This window comes from Enhydra lutris, unplaced genomic scaffold (assembly GCF_002288905.1).
Source record: "Enhydra lutris kenyoni isolate GAN:26980312 unplaced genomic scaffold, ASM228890v2 scaffoldscaffold11, whole genome shotgun sequence".
Taxonomy (NCBI): domain Eukaryota; kingdom Metazoa; phylum Chordata; class Mammalia; order Carnivora; family Mustelidae; genus Enhydra; species Enhydra lutris.
This window is the reverse complement of record NW_019154095.1, coordinates 28563460-28589826: the sequence shown is the minus strand read 5'-3', so window position 1 is coordinate 28589826 and position 26367 is coordinate 28563460. Positions and strand designations below refer to the sequence as shown.

At 35.8% G+C, this 26367-nt stretch overlaps 1 protein-coding gene across 1 annotated transcript in view; it reads right to left on the bottom strand.

The window, feature by feature from the left end:
* The window catches only part of LOC111144475 (Werner syndrome RecQ like helicase), a 143651-nt gene that overhangs the window by 106668 nt on the left and 10616 nt on the right, over positions 1–26367 (bottom strand). Inside the window, exons 4-6 of the mRNA XM_022498779.1 lie at positions 4639–4797; positions 3879–3991; positions 547–692 (exon numbers count right to left, since the gene is read on the bottom strand). Of these exons, the coding sequence (XP_022354487.1) occupies positions 547–692; positions 3879–3991; positions 4639–4734 (355 nt within the window). The 5' untranslated portion in view covers positions 4735–4797. The remainder of the gene's footprint in view (positions 1–546; positions 693–3878; positions 3992–4638; positions 4798–26367) is intronic.

Sequence of the window (26367 nt, the reverse complement as noted above, 5' to 3'; positions counted from 1 at the left end):
AACACATTCACCTTGAGTATTTCTTTTTTTTTTTTTTAAGATTTTATTTATTTATTTGAGAGAGTACAGAGGGAGAGGGAGAAGCAGACTCCCTGCTGATCAGAGAGCCCGATGTGGGGTTCAATCCCAGATCCCTGAGATCATGACCCAAGCCAAAGGCAGATGCTTAACCAACTGAGCCACCCAGGCGCTGCCACCCTGAGCATTTCTTTTCTTACCTAAAGCGAAGTCCTGACTGATAAATGACAAGAAAAACAACTGGTTTGACTACTTTCTCTGCTAACATTAACAGTATATTCCTGATCATTTAGCCCCTCTAAACTTCACTTCTCTACTGTCTAAACCAGGAATAATAATAATACCTGATGGAGACGTTGTAAAAATAAATAAAACAGGGATATGAATGAATCAGGAGGAACATGAATACTTCAATAAATGTAAGGTGATGAGAAAAGCACCAGCTATTTCAAAAGCTTAATTTTGTAGGGATAAGGTTGACATAATACAACTATCAACCATATAAAAATGAAACAAAGAGATACTAACCTGACATAGAAGAAATATGAAACAAATAACATTTGCTCTCTGACACACATAACTGAATCAGTGCAACTCTGCTCTGTTTCCCTTTACTGTACGCTGGTGGCCATTCCATGTCAAATCCTACCACACCTCCAGTACACAGATCCGTGCTAAAGGGGAAAAATATAGTGCAGATGAGCTACATTAGTATTTTAACTTCTGTATAACTTCTGCATTCCAAAAGTTAAAAGACAAGTCATATATGGTAGAAGATATCTATGATACAAATACCTGATAATGAACAGCCAGAAAATATTAAAAATTCCTTGAAAAGTTGGTAAGAAAAAAAAAAAAAACAGATAATCCGGTAAAAAGGAGGAGGAGGAGTGGGAAGAGGAGGAAAAGGAGCACACTATCAAGTACTGAGAAAGATACCTACCTGCTCAAACACTAGTGAATGTAAATTGGTAAAATCCTTTTAAAAAAGGCTTTGATAATATTTAGCTGAAGATGTATAAACACTATGACCCAGAAATTTTTTCTCATAAATATATCAAACTCTCAGATGCATACAGCCAGACAGATGTTTAAGAATGTTCACTGCAGGGGCACCAGGGTGGCCCAGTTGGTTAGGCATCCAACTCTTGATTTCAGCTCAGGTCATGATCTCAGCATCCTGGGTCTGGCCCTGCATCAGGCTCTGTGCTCATCAGGGAGTCTGCCTGAGGTGTCTCTCTCCTCTCCCTTTGCCCCTCCCCCACTCACACTTGCTCCCATGTATGCTCTCTCATGTTCTCTCACTCTCTCCAAATCTTTAAAAAAAATAATAATTTACTTAAAAAAAAAAGAATGTTCATTGTAATACTGTTCTTTTTGACAAAAATGGAAACAAACTGTATTTCCATCAACAAAAGAATGGGCAAATTGTGGCATATGGAAACAATTAAATATTATATAAAAATTAAAATAGAACTACATATACCAAAAAGGAAAAATTCTCAAAAAAACATAAAATGTTGAGTGGAAAACACAAGTGGCAGAATATACATATAGTTTGATAGCATTTTTTAAAGTTTCTAAATGGGCAATATAACAGCATATGGTATTTGAGGATATAAAAGTATAGATATAATAAAAAACATGTGAGGGAATGTTAAACACTGAACTCATGCTAAAAGTTATCTCAGAGGGCTGCAGAGGGAAGAATCAGAATGGACATACCTGGGGATTCAGCTGTATTTTACCATACCACTTCTTAATAAAGATTTAAAGAAAATGGATATTAAGATTTGCTAAAGTGAGGATTTTGTTATATTATTTTCTATTTTTGTTTATGTTTGCCTATTTTATAATTTTTAAAAATTAAAAATGTATATCACAAAAGAATCTCAATTTCCACTTTGGGCCAAGATGGTAAGACATATCTTTCCTCTATGAACAAACAGAAAATTGGACAAAATAGGTACAGACACTGAACAATAGGCAATACAGGACTGTGCTCTCTGAGGGAAAGAAAACCATGGGGGAGCCCTACCACTGCCCCCACTTTCTACCTGGAACACTTTCCAGGCAACAGAACAGGGAGAAGTCAAAGCAGAGCACTGAGTTAGGGAGACAGGGTTCCCAGCCAGAGAGGCTGAGGGAGCTAGAAGTTGTTTCTGGAGAGGTGGGAGCTAGGCAAGAAAGAGGCTGAACACAGACCAACCAGGGAACCATAGGATGAACAATTCCTAGGGCTTACTTACACGTAGGGAAGAGGCATTAAAGTTCTGAAAAGTGGCCTTAGAGAGTCTTGTTGATCGCCTGGGGCAGTCAGCAAAGACTCCATGAGGGCCACACCTTATTATTATAGGACTAAATTACTCCCAAAGTAAAGACGCCTATCAACCTGCCCTAATAAATCTTAAAAATAATGGCTCAAAAGGTAAAAGCTGATCTTCAGGTAACTTAACTTCCTGACAGAGTGAAGCTCTTTTCTTTAAAGAAAAACAAGCAAACCCAACATTCAGCAAGGTAAAATCACATGTCCAATCAAAACTGCGGACATTAGGAAAAAACAGAAAGTGCGACCCCTAACCAGGATAAACATCATTTCATATAAAAAATCAGTAAAATAATGGAATTAATAGACAAGCACACTGAAACCACCACTATAAATATGCTGAATATGTTCAAATATTTAAAAGAAAACATGAATATGAGAGCCAAACTGGAAGATACTTCCTAAAAAGAAACAAATAGAACTTCTAGAGAAGGAGAAAAGAATAACAGGATGGGGGGGGTACTAAAGAAATTTTTTAAATCTGTTGAGACTAGAAACCCACAGGTCTGAAAAGATCAATGAACCCCCAAGCAGGATGAAGACAAACCACACTACACAAAGTGACATCATAATCAAATTGCTGAAAACCTGTGATAGCAAAAATCTTTAAGCCAGCCAGTGGGGGGGTAAGAAAAAAAAGCCTGCCTATCATAATGCACACAGAATTCATCGGAACTACATTCCTCAAATCACTTATGCTTATTGCCTTTACATATGACATGCTATGGCCCTGACAAAGGTAGAGTTAATATATAATCATAAATGACAGATTTTACCTTCTCTGTGAGACAAATTTTGTTCTATATAAAGAGACCCAATAGCGGGGCCAGTTAACTAGGAGTGAGGACACTTGAATACTATTTCTAGAATTCATCTACCACCAGGAGATCATAATAGCTTAACTTAACTCTGTATCTTTTAACCATTGCAATGTACAACAGTTTAAAAAAAACAAACAGGTATAATAACTTCAAAGAAGATCTGAATGAATTCCTTCCTTCTTCTTCTCCTTGTAAAATGCTTTAAGAGCCTTGGATTGCATTATTGCGTAATCCTAATTTAACAGGGCAATTTTAAAAAATACTAACAGTCATTTCTAATGTTCTTCTTAGGAATCATTTGCTATAACTGTTGCAAACTAAATGCAACAGAGCTGATCACAACCATTATTCACTACTAATTTGCTATTTTAATGAAATATAAAAGGGACATTGGAGGTTGAATAATTCTTACATTTTTTTTTTTTGCCCTACATTGGTGAAATAAACAATGTGTTTAAGTATTTAAGTACTGAAAGTAACAAAAAATTAGCTAATAGAAAGGATTATGAACATGTACATCATACATTTAATCCAGTGATTTTAAGATTTTTAAACGTAAAATTAGAACTTGTCAAATGATATTCTACATGTAGAAATGATTATCTGTAGAACACACATTAACTGTAAAATTCAATCTACTTACAGATATTGTCATAATAGTTATCTTCTAAGGGTTCAAATTCAAATGAAACTAGAAAATTCAAATCTCTTACCTAATATCTTCTGATAGAAAAGAACAATCACTAGCTTCATAACTATAAACAATCGATCCAGTGAATTCTAAGAAAGGGAGGTCATCTTCAAAAACACTCTTCTGAATAGATGCCTTGAGTTAAATAAAATTTCAAAAAGGCACAAATAAAGTCCACATTAAATAAGAGATATTCACGGAAAAAATACAGTTCAATGGAGCATTCAAATTATGGTTCAAGTTTTATCAACTAACATTTTACAGACTAATGAAGTCATAAGGACAATGTAGCAAAAATAAAGCTATCCACTATAAAATTATTTTTCTAAAAAGTTATTTACAAACTTCTACTCCTATTTTCATAAGAGCACTTATAGTATTAATTTTTTTCTGTAATTATATTAGCATTCTAGATGTAATAATGTTGCCTTAAGTTGCTGAAGAATAGCTGGTAGATCTTGTATCTATGAAAACTTAAACATGCTTACCCACAAAAATTCACCAAAGTAAATACCTTTCTAAATTGACTAAATTAGAACAAACTAATAAGGTCAACCCTACACAGCAAGAAAAAAGGTAAAATACAGAGTAAGAATTCCCATTATGTAAACCCCATTAAAATTTAGTCCCATTCACCCAATAAATGACTAAGTTGTGGTTCAATCACACAACAGCTATTCTAACTTAAATGTTGACCTGAAGTTTACAAGTGAAGACTGACTGATTTTATAGTCAAATGTACACTAAATTTCCCATTAATGAATAACTGGTGAACTGCATACCTTTCCTTCTACTGCAGGACAGGTCTCATTCTGCCCAGACATCCATTCAGGAAGCTTCCGCTGCTGTGGAGTTGTTTCCAACTTTTTTTCATTCATCTTTAATAGGCTCCAGTTGCAAAATCCAAAACACAATTACTCTGTGAATAAATACAGTGCAGTCTTTGGAAAAAAAAAAAAGAACTCAGAAAGAGTCCTATGGATACTACTGAGGAACCAAACATGCAAATTTAAAGTTACAGCATTTGGCCCACCTTTAGGTTTTAAGAGCTAGAATTGCAAAACAAAAGGAAACAGATATAATATGCTGGATCTAATAATTATATACTCAGTAATATTTCTTCTTTTTAAAATAAGTGAGCCAATTTAATTGAGTTCTAAGGTTCTAGTAGTTTCAAAATCCTATCATTTTATGACTTTGATCCTTTCAAAGAATAATCTTTATCTCATCACCAATGACAATCCTTGAGTGTGTAAATTCTTACAGATTTTGACATCTTTAATTTTCTTATCATCTGTCCTAAGATCTAAGTAAACTCAGCAAACTGTTGGACTTGTTCACAAGTCTGCTTGAAAAATGAATTTTTAGACAGAGAACAGCTTTTCTATATTAAGGGTTTTCTTTTATTAAGCTCTTGGCCTAGTAAGTGAACAAGTTTCCCTAAGAATAAGAGTTTCGCAGAGGATATTTTTAAAAATCTGTTACTAGCTGTGAGGGCTCTTCTCAATGTAAACCACACGTAAAAAATGGTTATAGAAAACACAATGAATAGGAGAACCATGACAAACTCTTTTTGTTAATGGCAAATGGATCCATACCCTAGCGTGACCTAACACACTAAATTGAAGCAGTTTTAATTTCTTAATAAAATCTTTCCAACTCCAACCTTAGTTCCTATTATCTCAAATTGCGAGTAAAGGAGCAGCAGTTTTAAATATATACCTGAAGATTCTTATGATAAAACATGTTAATATGAAATAATCACAGCAACCACTTATGATTTAGGATAATCTGTTATCCCTATTGATACTTAGCAATATAAACCCAGAAGAAATTACACAGTATCAGCAGGTATCCATTTTAATTGCTCATTTTCTCAAGCATAAAGCCCCAAAACTGAGAATACTGATAATTTATAAAGGAAATTTTTTTAAGGAAATTTTTAAAAGATTACTCTAGCAAAATTTTCTATATAAAACCAACTCTACCACTCTTATGCATTGGGAAGGAAAGGGTTAAAAACAGGCTAGTAATTTACTCTCCTTACTGGGGGAGAGGAAATGAAAGACTTCAATCAGGGATCCCAGTAATAACACTCACGATCTCAAACCAGATGGTAGCCTTGTAAAACTACAATGATATTTACTAGCAGAAAAACACCAAAGCGTACCTATCTAGAAAATGCCATTCACAAGATACAGCTCAACTATCTCGACTGCTCATCACAAATGAGCGTGGAATTCAGAATTTATTAATTTATGGCTGAAAAATGGGGAGTAGTCAAGTAAGCTGTGTCATTAAAACCATATAAAATAGAGGCATTCCAAAACCAACACAACTTCCTTTGTGCAATTTTTTCCCCCCACATTGCTCAAAACTATTCCGTTAATCTAAAACCATAACATGTCCTATTGCAAAAGAAAAGGACATTTTTGGAATCCGTGTCTGACAGTCTGGGGATCCTCCAAAAAAAGAATACGCCATCTGCACTTGGTGCTTGCTTGTATTCTTTGAATCATTAGCAAAGTTTGGCATTGGGTAAGATCTATGATTCACTGAATCAGAATGGACAACTCAAGTTTGGGTGTTACCATTTACATTATATTGGTAAGATAATATATGTAAAATATATGTTTTTATAGTCATCTTACAAAACATTTTACAAATGTTAGTTATTAATACGTTTATATGTGTCACAAATTCAAAACTCTTAACAGGAGAGTTAAAATTTGATCCCAAAGTATACTTTTTATATATGCACTGTTCTTGATCTTAAAATATTATTTTTATGAAGCTGGAAAACAAGTTTTGGCTATACACAAAGTAGATAATTTGCAAAACTGCCAGAAAATTGTGGTTTCTGCAATAATAGACAACTCTATAAAAACACTATAAAATCTTAGTATTTTTTTCGTAATTCATTCACACTGCCAAAACAGAAATAAACTTCAGTAACTCTTCCCTGAAGCCACCTATAACACTAAAATCATTTTAATTTGAAATGCTTAGTTTTCAGATGTAAAATACTCTCTTTCACACACAAAATTCTGTCTAGATGCTTCCAGGCAAAGAATTTGAAAGTAAACTTGTTTAAGGACCTAACATCTTCGTCAAATTTACTTAGATCTCAAGACAGATAAAAAGGACACAGAAAATTAAGGTTGTAGAATAATTTGCAACAAGGAAATTCTTCAAGATACAGGAGGATTTGATCAAATAAAGGTTACTCTCAGAAGGGATCCAAGTCATTGAATGATAGAATTTTTCATTTATATATTTAGCTGTTGTGTTGTTGAGTATAAACAACTTTGACATGTCTTTTTCTAAAATCAAGACTCTTATCATTTCGTAACACTTCATCTTGTACCATTAAAAGATCTTAAATTCCTCTTTGAAATAAATACAGATGGTCCCTGACTAACAATGGTTTGACTTGGGATTTTTCAACATTACAATAGTGCAAAAGCAATACACATTCACTAGCAACCACAGATTTTGAACTTGGATCTTTTCTTGTGCTAGTCCTTTGTGGTACGACCTTCTGTGGTGATGCTGGGCAGCAGCCTGGAGCCACAGCTCCTGGCAACCATTCTGTAACCATGCAACCATTCTGGTTTTCACTTTCAGTATAACATCTAATAAATTACATGAGATGCTCAATACTTTATTATAAAATAGTCTTTCTGTCAGATGATTTTAGCCAACTGTAGACTAACTTAAGTGTTCTGAGGACACTTATGGTCAGCTAGGCCAAGCTATCATGTTCAGGAGGCTAGGTATGAAATACATTTTCAACTTTCGATGGTCTATCTGGGAAGTCCTAAGTCAAGTAAGATTTGTAATATACTTTGATTTGCATTGGTTTGGACTTTCCTGGAATCATCCTGCCTATCTACCCACCATTATCTGCTACTTTTCAGTCTTGATCATTTTTTTAAAGGCTACCTTTAAACATTATACACCTGGGATTTTTATTATTTTTTTATTTTTCAATTTTTTGTTTTGAATAATCCCATTGAACATGTCTCTCAATAGCGTAATTCATCTCATTGCATTTAGTGTAAGAACATGAGTTTTCTCTCTCATTTTACTTTGATTTGTATTTACCTTACTTTCTTCAGTTTTCTTACTTTTTTTCATTTTTCCTGATTGGCTGAAATTGCCATCCGTTCTCTTTTTCCATTATCAATGACAAAATGTCAATTTTTTTCCATCCAACTATTACCATACTATCTCAGCAAAATAATACAACAATATCCCTTCCCCATCCTGACCCTACATTTGCACTGTCCTGTTTTTTACTTTCTACCCTTCTAATTACTGTTTTTTGCTGATATGGTTTTGGCTACAGCCTGTCAGTCTTCTTAGTACTGCTCTTTTATTTCAACAATCCTTATTATTTTCCAAAAATTTATTTTATAAATTTCATCATCTATTTTAATATAAATGTATTTATAAATTTAAAAAATATATTGTTTACTATAGTTTCCTCTTCCCTTCATCTTACTCCTCTTGAATCTTTGTTCTGACTCAACTGTTTAGAGAACTCTAAATTATTTTCATCAAGTAGAATATGAAGGTAATAAACTCTGATTCCCTGCATATGTGAAAATGTATTTCTTCAATAGATAAAATGATGTGTTTGTTGGCTGAGTAAAATAGTCCCTCAGTTGTCTATAGCTATTCGCTTACTGTCTTCTATCTTTTGATGCTGCAAGTAAGAAATTCATTGTTTCTCTGATGCTTTTTCCATCGTGAGTCATCTATTTCCCATCTGGGAACTTGAAAGACTTCAAGGATGTTTAGATTTTAAGGAGCCTAAGTGTAAATTCTATTCTCCTTGGGATCAGTGAGTCCTTGGAAAGGGCTCCTTTCCAAGTCTTTTTCTTAAGATCAGAAAACTTTCCCCTCAATATGGGTTGAATTGCATCCCTCCTCAAAAAAAAAAAAAAAAAGTGTCAGAGTCCTAACCTCCAGTACTTCAGCATGTGACTCTTTATTTGGAAAAAGTCATTACAGAAGTAATCAAATTTAAACAAGGTTATTACAGTGGTCTCTAATCCAAACCGAGTGGTGGCCTCACAAAAAGGGGAAATATGGACACAGAGATGTCTCAGGCATGCACTGAGAGAAGATGTTGTGAAGAAACACATAGAGGAAAAAAGAGCCATCTACAAGCCACGAAGAGAAGGTCTAAAACAGATCCTTCCCCCACAGCCCTCAGAAGAAAACAACTCCACCAACAATTTGATTTCAGACTTCTGGCCTCCAAAACGATGAGACAATAAATTTCTGTTTAATCATGGAGTATGCAGCACTTAACTGTGGCACCTGCAGCAAACTAATATACCCCTATTTTTAGTTTAGTTATTAATTGCCACTATTTCCTCCCTTTTTTCCTTCTACATTTATTCAAATACTGATGAATTTCTTCCTGCCTGGATTTCTTCTCCTAGACTCTATTTTTTCCTTCCTGACTACCATCTCTTGAATTTTGTTCTTTGTATTTTAAGACACTCCTTACACTTGACTTCCAAGATGCTAATTTCACTCCCAATGGTGATAGTCCTTTTCAGTTTGTCTACTGAATTTTTATAATGTTAAGATCTTGATTGTTAGTTCCAAAAAGTTTCCTTAACTTTTTAGCATAAGGAAACTCTAGTTGAGTCTCTCTAAATATGCTTATTATTTCTTTCTTTTGTAGGTTATAATCTAGTCCAAATATCTCTTTCAATAAAAGTTTCCTATTCTGGGTGTTCTTTGGTCTTCTTTCCACTGATGCTGGCTTCCTTAGTTGGACCATTATTTTCCTTTGCCTATAAACTCTATTTATCATCAGCAGTCATCTGCTCTTAGGATCCCTCAGGAACCTGAGAACAGGACAAAAACTGTTAAGTCTTCCAATGAAGTATTAGGAAGCAATTTCTCTATTAACAGGTCTCCCAAATTGTAATCTCAAGACCTAGACCACCAGCACGCTGAGCTCATCAATACAACTCCTCTGGAAGTGTTCTAAGACAGGAAAGATGAAGCAAGCATCCCAGGACCAGTTGTTCAGTTCACTCAACAAATACCTATTTCATTTTCAGCCATATTTGTTCTACCACAGTAATTCTACTGAGTATTTTATTTAGGGAATTATGTTTCAGGTCCTTTCTTATCCTGCTATTTTCCTTTTCAACCACTTTCAATTTCTTTTTTCTCTTTTTCAAATTTTCAAATTTAAATTTAAATTTAAAATTTAATTCAAATTTAAATTCTAGTTAGTTAACATATTATGTAATATTGGTTTCAGGAGTAGAATTTAGTGATTCATCACTTACCTACAACACCCAGTGCTCATCATAACAAGTGCCCTCCTTAATACCTGTCACCCATTTATCCCCTCCCCCCACCCACCTCCCTCCATCAATCCTCTTCAGGGGTTTTTTTGGTTTGTTTTTTGCTTGTTTTTTCTCTTTGGTTCTTTTATTAACACATTTCCTGCTGAATCCACTGGTAATACTTAAAAGACTTTTAGGGTTTCTTTGTTTAGAAATTATTTTTTAAAGATTTTATTTATGTGACAGAGAGACTATGAACAAGGGGACTAGCAGAGAGAGAAGGAGAAGCAGGTTCCCCGTTGAGCAGGGAGCCCTACCCTGGACTGGATCCCGGGACCCTGGGAAGGCAGAAGCTTTACTGACTGAGCCACCCAGGCGCCCCTAGAAATTATTTTTTATCAAGGGTCAACTACTCAGCTAAGTAAGCTTGATAGCTGTTGATTTTTCTCAAATACATGATGATTCTCAGTGCCCACTTCATTTATAAATGAAGGTCTATACCAGGAGTCTACAACATTCCTCAACTTGATGGCACATTCAGAAAATGAAAATATTTTTATAGCATACTGGAAAGGCGATCTGAGAGTGTGCATATGACATCTTGTAAAAATTGAGTATCTTCATTGTAAAATTAAACTTTTTAAACAAGAAACTAAGTTGTTTGGATAAACATAACTTTTGCATATTAGGCTTTCTACTTAAAATGACTACATACAACTCCTGATTAAAACATTTTAACATTTTCTTAATATTCTATATAGTCACCATCACAGGGAAGCTTTATTAGCACAAGTGGTAGCAAATGGCAGAAGAGGAGGCTTTACTCTAAAAGGCTAAAAACTTCTTTTTAACAATTAACCAGCATTCCAACAACTTGACCTCTTTAAATTCTACTTCAAGAATGCTGAAGTTCTTTAAATCTAACAGCTTCTCCTTTTCTTCTATTGAAAGCTATGTTAATTCCTTCTGATGATATAAATAAGTTTTGAATACAAATGAATTTTTTATATCAAGTATTTCAATATAGTGTGCTAAAGCTCTGTCACAAGCATACACTGAATTTGCTCAAGTATTATTAATCCATTCTTAGGATTCAAATGATACCAATTATATGTCACTTCTAAAACTATTTTAACTTCATTCTCCCAAAGCTGAATTATTACTCTGAATCCATAAACTTTGTCAGTACATGTTAATATATTTTTCCACATAATCACTGCACTTTCAAATTAATTCAGGTGCTCAAAACGTCCATTAAGAATACTGTTTATTTCGCTAAGCATGATACCCTCTAGTTCCATCCACGTTGTCGCAAATGGCAAGATTTCATTTCTTTTGATGGCTGCATAGTATTCCATTGTGTATATATACCACATAAGTCAATCGGAGAAAGACAACTATCATATGATCTCCCTGATATGAGGGAGAGGAGATGCAACATGGGGGGTTAAGGGGGTAGGAGAAGAGTAAATGAAACAAGATGGGATTGGGAGGGAGACAAACCATAAGTGACTCTTAATCTCACAAAACAAACTGAGGGTTAATGGGGGGAGGGGGGTTGGGGGGGTGGGATTATGGACATTGGGGAGGGTATGTGCTATGGTGAGTGCTATGAAGTGTGTAAACCTGGCGATTCACAGACCTGTACCCCTGGGGATAAAAATATATTGTATGTTTATAAAAAATAAAATTAAAAAAAAAAAGAATACTGTTTATTGAAGCCAATAAGTATACTTCAACAAATCTGTAAAGTAAGAACCATTCATATGGAATAATTTGAAATTTTCTTTTAGCTTATAAATCTTCCTTTAGACTGTCAATACACTTCATTACTGAAATAGCCAACCACATTTCTTTACCTAAAGCTGAAAAGAAGGTACTATAGTAGCTTAGACTTCATTAGGTTCACCATTTTTATGACTTCATTTAACGTGGAGCTCAGAACTACAGGCAATTTTTAATATACAGGACCTTCTCTGTGAACAAGACAACTTATTACTTAGAATATCAGGGTTTTTTAAAATATATTGAACTAAATGTACAGCCTAAACCCGATTATTACCAGTCCCAAACTTCCACTGTTTCCATAATATCTTGTATGTTTCAAGATATTTCCTTTGAATACTTCAGTTTTGAAGCTTCTTTGCCAAGCAAATAATGTCCTTTCAAGCATTTTTCTTAAAGGATTCTTAGAGCTTTCTGAGGCCCATTATCAACATTTATCAACAGATATGGATTCATATCTACAATGAACACCTTTTCATTAAATAATCTGAATTAGTACTGAATTCTTCTCGTCTTTGACAAATCTTGAACATATCTTCTAACAAAATAATTGAAAATGGCAACTTTTTCATTTCCTTTGCCTTACGGATCCCAAACACAGCGTTCCATACAGGCAGGAAAAAAGAGCAAATTCGGCAAACTAGTGAAATACAGGCTTTACTAACTGAGCAATCCTGTATCTGGTTTCTTGAGCTCAATCTGATGATCACAACCTCTTAAAAGAATTTTGTTCTACAGGCACCTGCGTGGCACAGTGGGTTAAGCATCTATCTTCAGCTTAGGTCCTGGTCCCAGGGTTCTGAGAAGGAGCCCTGAATATGGCTCCCTGCTCAGTGGGGAGTCTGCTTCTCCTTCTCCCTCTCCTTCTGCCTCTCCCCACCCAGCTCATGCTCTCTCTCTCAAATAAATAAATAAAATTTTTAAAAAAAGAATTTTATTTTGTGTTCAAAGAGGATTTCAAAAGTTCATACTTTTTTTTAGTAAAATAGCTGTTTTATGAAAAGGTATTAGAGGGGCACCTGGGTGGCTCAGTGGGTTAAAGCCTCTGCCTTCGGCTCAGGTCATGATCCCAGAGTCCTGGGATCGAGCCCCGCATCGGGCTCTCTGCTCAGCAGGGAGCCTGCTTCCTCCTCTCTCTCTGCCTGCTTCTCTGCCTACTTGTGATCTCCGTCTGTCAAATAAATAAATAAAAATCTTTAAAAAAAAAAAAAAAAGAAAAGAAAAGGTATTAGAGTATTTTTTTTTATTTGTATTTATTTGACAGAGAGAGATCACAAGTAGGCAGAGAGGCAAACAGAGAAAGAGAGGGGAGGAAGCAGGCTCCCCGCGGAGCAGAGAGCCCAATGCGGGGCTCGATCCCAGGACTCCGGGATCATGACCTGAGCTGAAGGCACAGGCTTTAACCCACTGAGCCACCCAGGGGCCCCGGTACTAGAGTATTTTGTTTGACACCCTTATTTCATTTGATTTAGCCTATAAAGAATTATGGAAACGTCATATAATTGAGATAATTCTTTACTTTAGAGCCTAATTATTGATGAAATATTTAGTTTTATATTTAACTCACACATAAGATGACTTTACAGCTTTTACCAATAAATTAGAGATTATAGCGGGATAATAATGGGAAATAGTGGGAAAGTAAATATCTGCAGAAATTAAATTTATTTGAATATAAAATACTTAAAAAATAAAGTGCTTGAAATATTGTAAGTCCTTCATTCCTTGGGAAATGCTTCTTGCCAATTTTTTAGTCTGTCTAAATTCTTTTTTTTTTTAACAAATCTTATCCCAAAAAACTTCTTGAATGAAAAAGACTAAACAAAAACAGTGTACTGAAATATTTTCAGTTCTTTAATAATTTAAATTTTTAAAGTAAGCAAAATACACTTGTAATCAAAATATTTTTAAATGAGGTTCTGAAGATCCAAAGGCCTATATTTCCCTTATTAAAATCAATGGAATTGTATTATGTTCAATTATTATTTTTAGATAAGCACTATATATAAATTCTAAATATAAACTCTAAAAACAAACATATTTTAAATTCTATCATAATCAGGGTTTGACAAATTGTCACATCAAAAGGCCATAATAAATAAATAATTAAAAGTTACATAACAAGCAAGAAAATAAACAAAATTCATTGTTTTCTGTTAGAAAATACTGATAAGAATTAGCTAACAATCATGCTCTTTTCTGTTAGCAGTAAAATAATTATGAAAATTAAGACAAAAATGAAAGAATTTTGGGGTGCCTGGGTGGCCCAGTGGGTTAAGCATCCAACTATTAATCTCAGCTCAGGTCTTGATCTCAGGGTTTTGAGTACAAGCCCCACATGGAGCCTACTTGAAAAAAAGAAAGAAAGAAAGAAGGAAAGAAAGAACGAACGAGCTTATGTATACACATACAACTTTCCCAATTATTAAATAATATACACATACAAAATGAAAATAATAATTAAATAGTAAATTATTTAACAGGAAAGTCAGGCAGAAGGGCTACATACTACAGCCACAGAACAATCCTGTCTGACCATGTTTCCTATGCACAACCAACCAGGTTACTGTATTGTGGATATAAGTTTCTGTGACTTAACCTGCATGATGGACCACCCACACCTGCATGGAGGCAGGCAGGTTAAAGAAGGCTGCTTATAAGACTTGTGCTGCTGAATGATCTCGGGAGCCTGGTTAGCTGACATCAGCTAGCCTCCGGGTCAGAACTGGCCCTTCTGGTCTAGACACCAAGAGCTATAAACTTTGCCTTGCGTCCCCTCTAGCTCCAGCCTGGGCAGGCCCCCAAGAAGAGAATCCAAAAGGAGAGGCCAACACAAGGAGCCCAGGCACCTTGAAGATGTAAAGACATGATAACACAGAAATGCTGCTCGCTCCTAACTGCACAGAGACAAACAAATGTTTAACTTCACACCTGGTCATTTGCCCTACAAATACCACCCTTAAAGGGATGGTATTTTGGAATTCTCACCTGAGAGGAAGACGCTCCGCTAGGGCCTCTCAATCTGGACCCCAGCCTGGCAGTCTCCACAGGGCTTCCCCAGCTAATGAGGTTGGACACTGTAAGTACCCAACTGGATGTAACTCCTCCTTATTCTCCTTTACTGCTTACTATTGCCCTCATTTATGCATATATTTCCCTTTTCTTCTATTTCCACTCGGTTTTTTACTTTATAATGAAGTGTTTTTCCCCGCCCCCCCCCACTCAAAACTGAGAGTATGGCTGCTGTGAATCCTTTCTTTAGAAGTTACCTAAGTAGTTTACAAAAGGATCACCATATAGAATAATGTTCAAATATGATTTCACCTATTATCAATCTTTGAATGTTTCATAAAATGCTTCTATGTTTGAAAAACATAAAAAATATGCAGCCATCAAAACCTTGCCTTATAACCCACATCACCATGCTACAGCTAGAAGCCACTAACTTTGCTCCAGCTAACTCTTGCCAGTAGTGAATATGGACCCAGTCAGTGTTACCAGATCTTCCAATTTTTCCAAATATGAAGAAATTGCACCAAGCAATCTTCCATTTAATACCAATATCCAAGACCCCTCTACAGGCCAAAATTTGGCCTGCAGTCCTTTCAATTTACAACTTCTGCTACAGACATATCAGTACTAGCAGCTGGTGTGGGTACCCACAGTAATTTTTAATGTCAATATCCATTTCCAAATCATTGAGTGAAATACTTGGGTACATTTCTATAGGAACCTGTGGAATTAGTGATGGCAAAAAAAAACTAGGAATATGCTAACAAATGGCAGTTCCTTTAAAGAAGCATACACAGGACACAGAGTGGTTGACTAGAACAGCTACTTAATTAGAGCAGTATCAAGTGAATTCCCCTAAGAATTGAGGACATTTCCTTTTACGCATCTCTGAGTCTACTGTGTCAACTCGTACTAGACCAGAGCATCACTCCACTTTCCTCAATGGCTCCGATAATAATGCTAGGAGCAGGCACACAAGAAATCTACTTTCCCAAGCTGCCAAATTGTGAGTATAAACGATGAAGCCACAGCGAAGCACAGGCCCAGTTCCTTCAGTCCATCTGCTATAGTACCAACTATATGCTTTGGCAGTCAAGTTATTTAAGGGCTGGTTTGATGGTCTAGTTTGAAAATTATTATGTTTAACCAGAGCGGAGGCTAAATGAAAGATAAGCCATCTATTTCATGAAGGCGGGCCAAGAAAGTATTTTCATGCACTACCAACATTTCCCTCAAAATAATTCTCTAGATTTACACGTAGTTACATTTTTAAGAATTAATCTTGCCAAAAAAAAAAAGCATTCCTCAGAAAGATTTATATACAAGGATAGTCGTTCTTGTTATATATGATAGTATTTAAGATATAAAATGTCATATACAATATTTATAATGATAAAGAGTTGAAAACAGTGTAATATCCAACAATGGTTAAGTTAAATAATAAATTGTTACATCCATAAAGCAGAGCACTATGTAGCCATTAAAAACATAGTTATAATTTATCAAGTGAAAAACCAAGTTAAACTCTAATTTTACATAATAAATATGTGTATATTTGTATGTGTGTATATATATTCTATAGAAAAAGACATGTATACATACACATATATAGGCAAACATTTACATATATACACATACTATATTTTTAAAGGTGTGGAGCAATGTATACCAAAATATTAGTGGTTAGCCCACAACTGCAGATGGCTTTTATTTTCTTCTTTATACTTTTCTATATGTTTCAAATTTTCTATAAGAACATGTGTTACTTTTAGCAATCAGGAGGAAAGTATGCTAAAAAAAGGGGAAAGGTTGATTTTGTTTTGTTTTGTTTTTTTTAATGAACAATCAAGGCTACATTTTTTATACTCTAGAGCAAGAGTTAGCAAATTCTTTCTCTAAAAAGCCAGACAGTAAATATTCTAGGGCTCATGGCAGATTGTCTCTGTTTGGAACTACCAAGTCAGACACTGTGGCGCAAATGTCATAAATAATACTTAAATAAGCATGGCAATGTTCCAATAAGACTTTATAGACAATGAAATCTAGATTTATGCAAATTTTGCAAAATTCTTCCTTTTGATTTCTTAGCCACTTAAAAATATAAAAACCATTTAGCTCATAGTACAAAAACAAGCAGCAAGTCAAATGTGACCCACCACAAGTTTGCCAACTCCTGCTACAGAACAGACAAAATGGTCTAAGACTATAAAATGTCCAATGCTACTGGCATTAACAACTACAGTTTTTTTTTAATCACCATAATACAGTGATAAAATAGGTAATAAGAAAAAAATACCTAATAATAATACAACTTCTTAGTAAAACCTTTTTGATATATTACTTGCAAAATGGACTTCATGATACCTGAATGGGTAGGCTTACTACTCAGGGTTAGTAATATTACCCTATTAAATGTTAAGAGATTATCTCCTAAAACTACGAATTAGGTTTGGAAAAAATTCATTTTAAATGATTTTATTTGACATCAATTAGATTACTGCAGGCACTTTTAGTGCCTTTTAGTCCATGGCAAAAGAAACACATCAGTAAGATTCAAGATTTAAGTTTGACCAAATACAGAAATTAAGACCAACTGTATCCCATATTAACGAAGAAGGGATAGCTTTTTAATTACCTAGCTTTTAGATCATACTCTACTTCACTCTATCAGAGTAGAAATTCATCTCAAGAGCACATTTTTCTACTTAAAATGGTATCCTCTTCTAAAGAATGGACAAACTAACTCCTATTCCATAGAAGCTGGGTTTCACTGGATTAGCTCAGAGATGTCTTTGCTCCTAAAACCTTTAACTAACGCTGGGGTGGTGCCTGGGAGACTCAGTGGGTTAAGTCTCAGAGCCCTGAGACAGGCTTGCCACTAGACATAGTCTGCCTGATATTCTCTCCCTCTGCTCCTCTGTTACTCTGCCCTCTGCCCCCTTCCCCACACTGGTTCTCGCTCTCAAATAAATAAATAAATAAATAAAAACCTTTAACTAAGGTAAGGAAACTAATACCTACTGTTACCATGGTAACTGACTTGCCTAATTGCTTGAGGGCTAAACTGAATAAAGTATCCCAACCTTCTTAAAAAGCATTAAAAAAAAAAAAAAAAAAACCCACTGGTAAGTACAAATAACCATTTCAGGGCCAGGAAGAAATTATTAGTAAGTAGTGAAATATTTAACTGTTAGGCAATTACCTTGTTTAACATGAACAAATTTTCACCTACTACTTAAAATGGTTCACCTCTATTTTTTTCAAAATACATAAAGGCTAATCTGATCAAATAGTTTTTTGGGGTTTTTCTAAGATTGATTTATTTATTTATTACACACACACACACACACACACACACACACACACACAGAGAGAGAGAGAGAGAGAGAGAGAGAGAGAGAGAGAGAGAGCAGGGAGCCTCTCTCAAATAGTTTCTGGGGGTTTCTCTAAGATTTATTTATTTATTTATTTATTTGACACACAGAGAGAGAGAGAGAGAGAGAGAGAGCGTGCGGGGAGCCTGATGCGGGGCTCAATCCCAGGACCCTGTGATCATGACCTGAGCCAAAGGCAGAGGCTTTAACCCACTGAGCCACCCAGGTATCCCTGATCAAATACAGTTTTATAAATTCTAATTATTTAGTCAAAAATCAAGAATGTTTACAGTGACTCTGAAATTTGCTAACAAAATGTCATAAAAGAGTAATTATAGTACATAAGCTATAATTTTAATTTCTCACTTCTGGTATTTATGCAAATTTTCAAATATCCATTGAGTTTCACAATATTCCTCTGAGGAAGAAAACTATCACCATCGCTGTATAACAAAGGAAAATGTATCAAAAAGGAAAACTAATAACAAAGACTAGCTAATTTTGCAGAAGTTAGCAGACTACTCTAATGGTAAAAATTATGCTATGAAGAGGTAGGGAAGTAGAATGGAAAGAAATCTGGACTTAGAGTCAGAAAACTCATATTCTCATGTTGCTTTGTGTCAAGAAAAATTACCCACAATTTAAAAGACAAAGAGAAGGCAGTATGTCCTTTCAATGTCATAAAGGAGCACAATCTTAACCAGATGACTCCATTAGAGAATAGACCTTTATATGACTTGCTATTTACTACTGATAAAAACTGAGACTCTGTGAAGTTACTTGTTAACTTGCAAATTTTTGTCTAGTAAAGGTACAACTGAATTCTGTCCAGTAGAAAAGATAATCTCAAAGGCTATGCTTTTTACTGCTCTGTAGGGATGGTTTTTGTATCTAACCCAGCAATTTTATTCCAAAATTCTTTCTCCAATATGTATATGTACTGGTCAGTTTTATGTGTCAACTTAACTAGGGGTTACCCACCCAGAGCTAGTCAAACACTATTTCTAGGTGTGTCTGGGAGGGTGTTTCCAGAGGAAATTAGCATTTAAAGAGGTAGACTTTGTACAGAAGACTGCCCTCACCAATAAGGGCATCATCCAATCTGCAGAGTCTCAAAAAAACTAAAAGGCAGACAGAGGGCAAATTGTCTCTCCATTCAAGCTAAAATACCCATCTTCTCTTGCCCTCCCACATCAGCACTCCTCAGTTCTTGGACTGTCATACTAGGAGGAGAACTAGACCACTCGCTCCTCTACTTTGTAGGCCTTCAGGTTTGGACTACAATTACATGACTGGATTTCCTGGACCTCCAGCTTGGAACAGCAAATTGTGGAGTTCCGGCCTCCACAACTGCATGAGCCAATCCCCACAATAAATCTCTTTCTGTACATCTATATATATCCTACTGGTTTTGTTTTTCTGGAGAACCCTAATCCACTATATCTTTGTTCCTCTTTGAAACAATTTTATCTCCTGCTGGTTCCCTCATTAATGAGCTAAATATGTGACATATGTTCATTCTGTATTTGTATGAGAACCAGTCTTTAATATTTTGGAAAATGATACTTTGATGCTTTGCTACTTGGTATCCATGTGATCTTGGACAAGTCACTTTACTTTTCTATTTTCATTTCCTCATCTGTAAAATGGGGTTAAATTCCTACTATATTACTTGCTTTATTATATTATATTATTTTTTTATTTTTTTAAAGATTTTATTTATTTATTTGACACAGAGAGAGAGAGCATGAGCAGGGGGGAGGAGAAGAGAGACAGAGAGAATCTGACTCCTCACTGAACAGGAGTCCCGAGGGGAACTTGATTCCAGGGCCCTGGGATCATGACCCCAGCTGAAGGCAAACGCTTAACTGACTGAACCACCCAGGGTTCCTATATTACATTATTATTAAATATTATATTACCAGGGGCCTGGGTAGCTCAGTCATTAAGCATCTGCCTGTAGCTCAGGTCCTGACCTCAGGGTCCTGGGATGGAGCCCTGCATCCGGCTCCCTGCTCAGTGGGAAACCTGCTTCTCCCTCTTCCACTCCCCCTACTTGTGTTCCCTCTTTTGCTGTCTTTCTCTCTGTCAAATAAATAAATAAGATCTTTAAAAAAATAAATAAATATATTACTTGCCTTACTGCATTAATATAAACAGTGATAAACAGGATGTCACATCTTTTAATCTACAGTTACAGTCAGTTGGTATATTGACAATGTTAGCTAGGATGTAACAGAAAGTTACTCAAATCAGAGGCCTGAAAGCTATCAGCAGAAGGGAGAAGGGGAAGGGACAAAAGCAGGGAAGGAATGTGTTTTATTTTACAGAACCAGCAGTTGGACCAATAAGATACCCAGCCAGATGGTTTCAGCTAACAGCCCCTTGCTAGGTGTTTCACCTGATAGCTTCTTACTTGAGACAGTTTGAGCCATCTTGGACTGGTTGAGGACCTGAGCAGAAGCCCCAAGTTGTCTTGAAGTAATCCTTAACTCATTATAATATAAAGATATCCTTCTATGGGAAGGAGTTTCCCCCCATTTTTTGAACATACTATGGATGCACTAGCATGCTGACACGCTAGGCATAAACGGTTGAACTGAAGTGCCTAGGGAACAGAATATGCATGAGTTCCTTGATGTATATACAAGCTCCCTCCCTCCACCCCCAAATACACTGAATAAAACCCCCTTATACCAACCCCACAGGGAGACAGTGCTTTGAGAGCAATCCCCCCATCTCTCTCTTACTATAAGAGGTAATAGAGAGTTCTTTGCTTTCAATACTTCCTTGTGTTGTGTTCAATTTTTTTTTAAGATTTACATATTTATTAGAGAGAAAGAGCATGAGTAGGGAGAGGTGGAGGAGGAGAGGGAGAGGGAGATAATCCTCCAGCAGACTCCCTGCTGAGCATGTAGCCTGATACTGGGCTCAATCATAGGACCCTGAGATCAAGACCTGAGCTGAAACCAAGGCACTGTGTTCAATTTAATGCACCCAAAGGAGCGAACCCTTTGAGTTCAGTTACAATAAAAATTATGATAGATCTTTTACTACTATTATACATCATTCTCTTTAGTGTACTGAGAGGAATCAAGGAAAGACAACCAAATTCATACCAACTAGACAAAGTTTATAAATTTATCAAAAATTAAGCACTCAAGTGCTTCATCACTAGAATGTTCTTTTAAATGATAAATTCAAAGAGAGAAAATGGATTCATTTATCCAAGAAGACTTCATTCTTACCCATCAGACCTGACCCAAGGAGTACTGGATTTCAACACGAATCCACTTTTTTTTTTGTCTGTAACTATACTGTACAAACTGTATTTAGAAAGTTTCCAAATACAATTTAAATTACAACAGTAATAATTATATACTCATCTAACTTTCTGTGTATGTAGAAAGTAATAAGAATGAATTAAAAAAGTGTCAATGACTTGTAAGATGGGATTAATAAGTATTAAAAAAAAAAAAAAACCTAACACAACTTATAAAACCAAAGCAACTTAAATGTTTCAGCAGTTCAATTTGGTTATCTATGCCCTAATTTTGGTTAGATTCTGTGAGTTTCACCTGTACAATTATGTTCTTTTTACTGAGAGGCAAATTCTAGTCACGAAGTCTTTCAAATTTAATCAACAATGCAATGAACTTTAAAAATTCTGGGTTTGCCTAAAACTTCTAAAAGAAAACAGTCAGTTAACTTTTGGACATCAGTCTTAGCAATATTTTTGGGATCTGACTTCTCAGGCAGGGCAACAAAAGCAGAAAACAAAACAAAAGAAAACAAAACCAAAAAACAATTAGGACTGCATCAAACAAAAAGCTTTTGCACAGTAAAAGGAAACCACCAACAAAACAAAAAGGCAACCTACTAAACAGAACAAGATATTTGCCAATGATATAACCAATAAAAGATTAATATTCAAAATATATAAAGAAATCATAGAAAAAAATCTGAATAAAAAAATGGGCAGAGGACCAGAATAGACATTTTTCCAAAGAAGACATACAAATGGCTAACAGACACATGAAAAGATGCTCAACGTCAGTAATCATCCTGGAAATTCAAATCAAAATTTGAGATACTACCTTACATATGTCAGAATGGCTACTGTCAAAAAGACAAGAAATAACAAATGTTAGCAAGGATATAAAGAAAAGGAAACACTTGCGCGCTGTTGATGGAAATGTAAATTGGTGTAGCCACCATAGAAAATAGTATAGAGGTTCCTCAAAAAATTAAAAATAGGTATACCAAAAAATCTAGTAATTTCACTGTTGGGTATTTACCCCCACAAAAAATGAAAACACTACTTCAAAACCACCTAGAGCATTTTATTGTATATAATGTTTATTGCAGCATTATATACAATAGCCAAGACAGGGAAGCAACCTAAATGTCCACCTATAGGGGAATGGACAAAGAAGATATGGTATACAATGGAATACTACTCAGCCCCCCCCCCAAAAAAAAAGAATGAAATCACCACCTGTGACAAAATGGATGGCCCTAGCGGATATTTTGCTAGGTGAAATAAGTCAGAGAGACAAATCCTATATGATTTCCCTTATATGTGAAATCTGAGAAGCAAAACAAATGAACAAACAAAACCAAAACAAGACTCATAAACACAAAAAACAAAATGGTGGTTGCCAAAAGGGGGGGGGAGTTCAGGAACAGCCAAATGGACAATGGGGATTAAGAGGTACAAACTTTCAGTTATAAAATAATTAAGTCAGGAAGATGAAAAGTACAGCATAGGGAATATAGTTAATAATACTGTAACAACTTTGTATGGCAACAGATGGTAACCACACTTATCATGGTGAACATTTCATTCTGTATATACAGTTGACCCTTGAACAACATAGGGGTTATGGGCACCGACCCACCACACAGTCAAAAATCCACCAATAATTTTTGACTCCCCAAAACTTAACTACTAATAGCCAACTGTTGATGGGCAGTCTTACTGATTTGATAAACAATTAATATGTATTTTTTTAGGGCACCTGGGTGGCTCAGTGGGTTAAGACTCTGCTTTCCGCTCAGGTCATGATCTCAGGGTCCTGGGATTGAGTCTTGAATCAGGCTCCCTGCTCGGCAGGGAGCCTGCTTCCCCTCCTCTCTCTGCCTGCCTCTCCACCTACTTGTGATCTCTCTCTGTCAAATAAATAAATAAAATCTTTTTTAAAAATGTATTTTTTATGTTATATGCATAAAGTAAGCTAGAAAAAAGAACATTTCATTAAGAAAATCATAAGGAGGGGTGCCTGGGTAGTTCAGTTTGTTAACCATCTGCCTTTGGCTCAGGTCATGATCCCAAGGTCCTGGGATAGAGCCCTGCATCAGGCTCCCTGCTCAGTAGGAAGCCTGCTTCTCCCTCTCCCACTCCCCCTGCTTGTGTTCCCTCTCTCACTGTCTCCCTCTATCTCTGTCAAACAAATAAAATCTTTAAAAAAGAGAGAGAGAGAAAGAAAATCATAAAGAAAAGAAAATACATTTATAGTACTATGACTGAAAAACATTCATGTACAAGTGGACACATTCAATTCAAACCCATATTGTTCAAGGGTTAATTTTAAGTGTCAAATCACTATGTTGCACACCTGAAACTAGTAACATGTCAACTGTACTTCAAAAAATTCTGGGCTTGCTTTCTTTTTATTATGTATTTTCTGAAAATATAACCTCACCCTTTAAGTTTATCTACACTTACCAATATACTAGCAACTACTTTTTTTTATTAGCAACTAGTTTATACACATACACACACACCCACCCAATCTATAACTTATTGTAGAAAATATAATTTATAAGGTATTCTTCTGCATTGTTTTTGAGAATTCTTTCTATTTTTCAATGTACTAACAGGAATAGGAGGGGTTAGAGGAAAACAAAGAAGAACCAAAGAATCCGTGACAAAGCCCTCATTAAATCCCTAATTAAAGAGGCTTTCAAGACTTTCATTAATCTGTTGCTAGATTTCTGGTAATCTTAATTTCCTCCCAAATAACCCAGGCAAGCAAATTAGAAAAGCTAAATAAAACTACCTAGAGGATTTTTTTAAAATATTTTGTTTATTTATTTGACAGACAGAGATCACAAGTAGGCAGAGAGGCAGGCAGAGAGAGGGGGAAGCAGGCTCCCTGCTGAGCAGAGAACCCCACGAGGGGATGGATCCCAGAACCAGAGATCAGGACCTGAGCGGAAGGCAGAGCCTTAACCCACTGAACCACCCAAGCACCCCTCACCTAGAGCATTTGGTTTGGATAGTAAGTCATTGAAATTTGAAAAATAATAGGATGGGGTTTTTTTTGAGATTATTTATTATAGATATCAGCAAATGTTCCTAACTACCAAGTATTATATATGATTGATATTAATAAAGTATAAATAAAAATTTATATTAATAAAATCAACTGAAATAAAGTGTAAATGAAACCAATCAAATAAATATATTAAAATGCCATTAAAACACTAGCAACAGGGAAAAAAGGTAAATGCCTCTCTCAATGCTGTGTCACTGTGAGAAGCCACACTGCCCATAAATCAGGAACACAACTTGACCTGAACTGAATCCATAGCTCAGTGAAATGCTTTATAACTGAATTTCACTATCCAACTGAATAATTCATTATTTTTAGTGAATTTCCTCTGTTCTGTAAGTAGCTACAGCCAGTCAGCTGAAATCAACCATTATAAACTGGGAAACGGTAGAGAAAGTTTTCGAGTAAGTCAATTTAAAACTTGCTTAGACTGCCTATTTCTTCTTTTATATTTATTACTGTTACTTCACATGGCCTGAGATGAAATTGTATAGGACTCATTATCAAGGGTACATTGATAGTTGCCCACCCACCATCCATTTCACCCAACACCCTTTTTATGGCCATAAATTTAATTTAGAACAGACCAGTTATTTACCCACAAAGGTAGCATGCTTCAGGAAAGCTGCCCTCACTCCCAGCTCCCACGGTAAACCCAACTGATCTACAAATAATCCCATTCCTTTTGACACAGTGATGATTCAAAAACGCAGGTTAAACTCAGGGCATTCCCCCAAATTTGCTTTAAGAATAAAATATACAGGGGCACCTGGGTGGCTCAATGGGTTAAGCCTCTGCCTTCAGCTCAGGTCATGATCTCAGGGTCCTGGGATCGAGCTCCGCATCAGGCTCCCTGCTAGGCGGGAAGCCTGCTTCTCCCTCTCCCTCTGCCTGCCGCTCTGCCTTGTGCTCTCTCTCTACCTCTCTGTCAAATAAATAAATGTTTTCAGAAAATAAAAGAAAAGAATAAAATATACAGGGGCACCTGGGTGGCTCAGTTGGTTGGGCGTCTGCCTTCAGCTTGGGTCATGATTCTAGGGTCCTGGGATTGAGTCCCACATCAGGCTCCCTGCTCCAAGGGGAGCCTACTTCTCCTTCTCCCACTGCTGCTCCCACTGCTGCTCCCCCAGCTTATGTGCGTGCGCGCGCTCTCTCTCTCTCTCTCTCTCTCTGACAAATGAATTTTTAAAGAAAAAAAAAAGAATAAAATATACTTTGTTTTTTAAGTAATCTCCACACCCGACGTGGGGCCTGAGTTCATGACCCTGAAATCAAGAGTCACCTGCTCTTCTGACTTGATTTAGGGGTAGCCAGGTACCCCTAAAATATGCAACTTAATTCAGGCCAATGAGACACAAAGAGGAGGTTTCCTCTAAAAAATACTGTCTTGCAATGGTAAGAGATGTCCTCTGCTTGAGAATGTGAAGTCTGGGCCTTTTCCACCCATTTGCCACTATAATGGAAGTCAGCTTGAGGAGAAAGCCAACTTAAATACACAGCCAACATACAGAAGAAGGCAATGATGAGAATGGAGCCATAGTCAACAGACAGAATCAGTCTACTAATGAGTCCTACCTCAGGCTTCAAGTTACATTTTAATAATAAATTTCCTCATTTTTTTAAGTCTGTTTGAAAGAAGTTTTCTGTTCCTACATTCTAAGTAATATACAAATATAAAT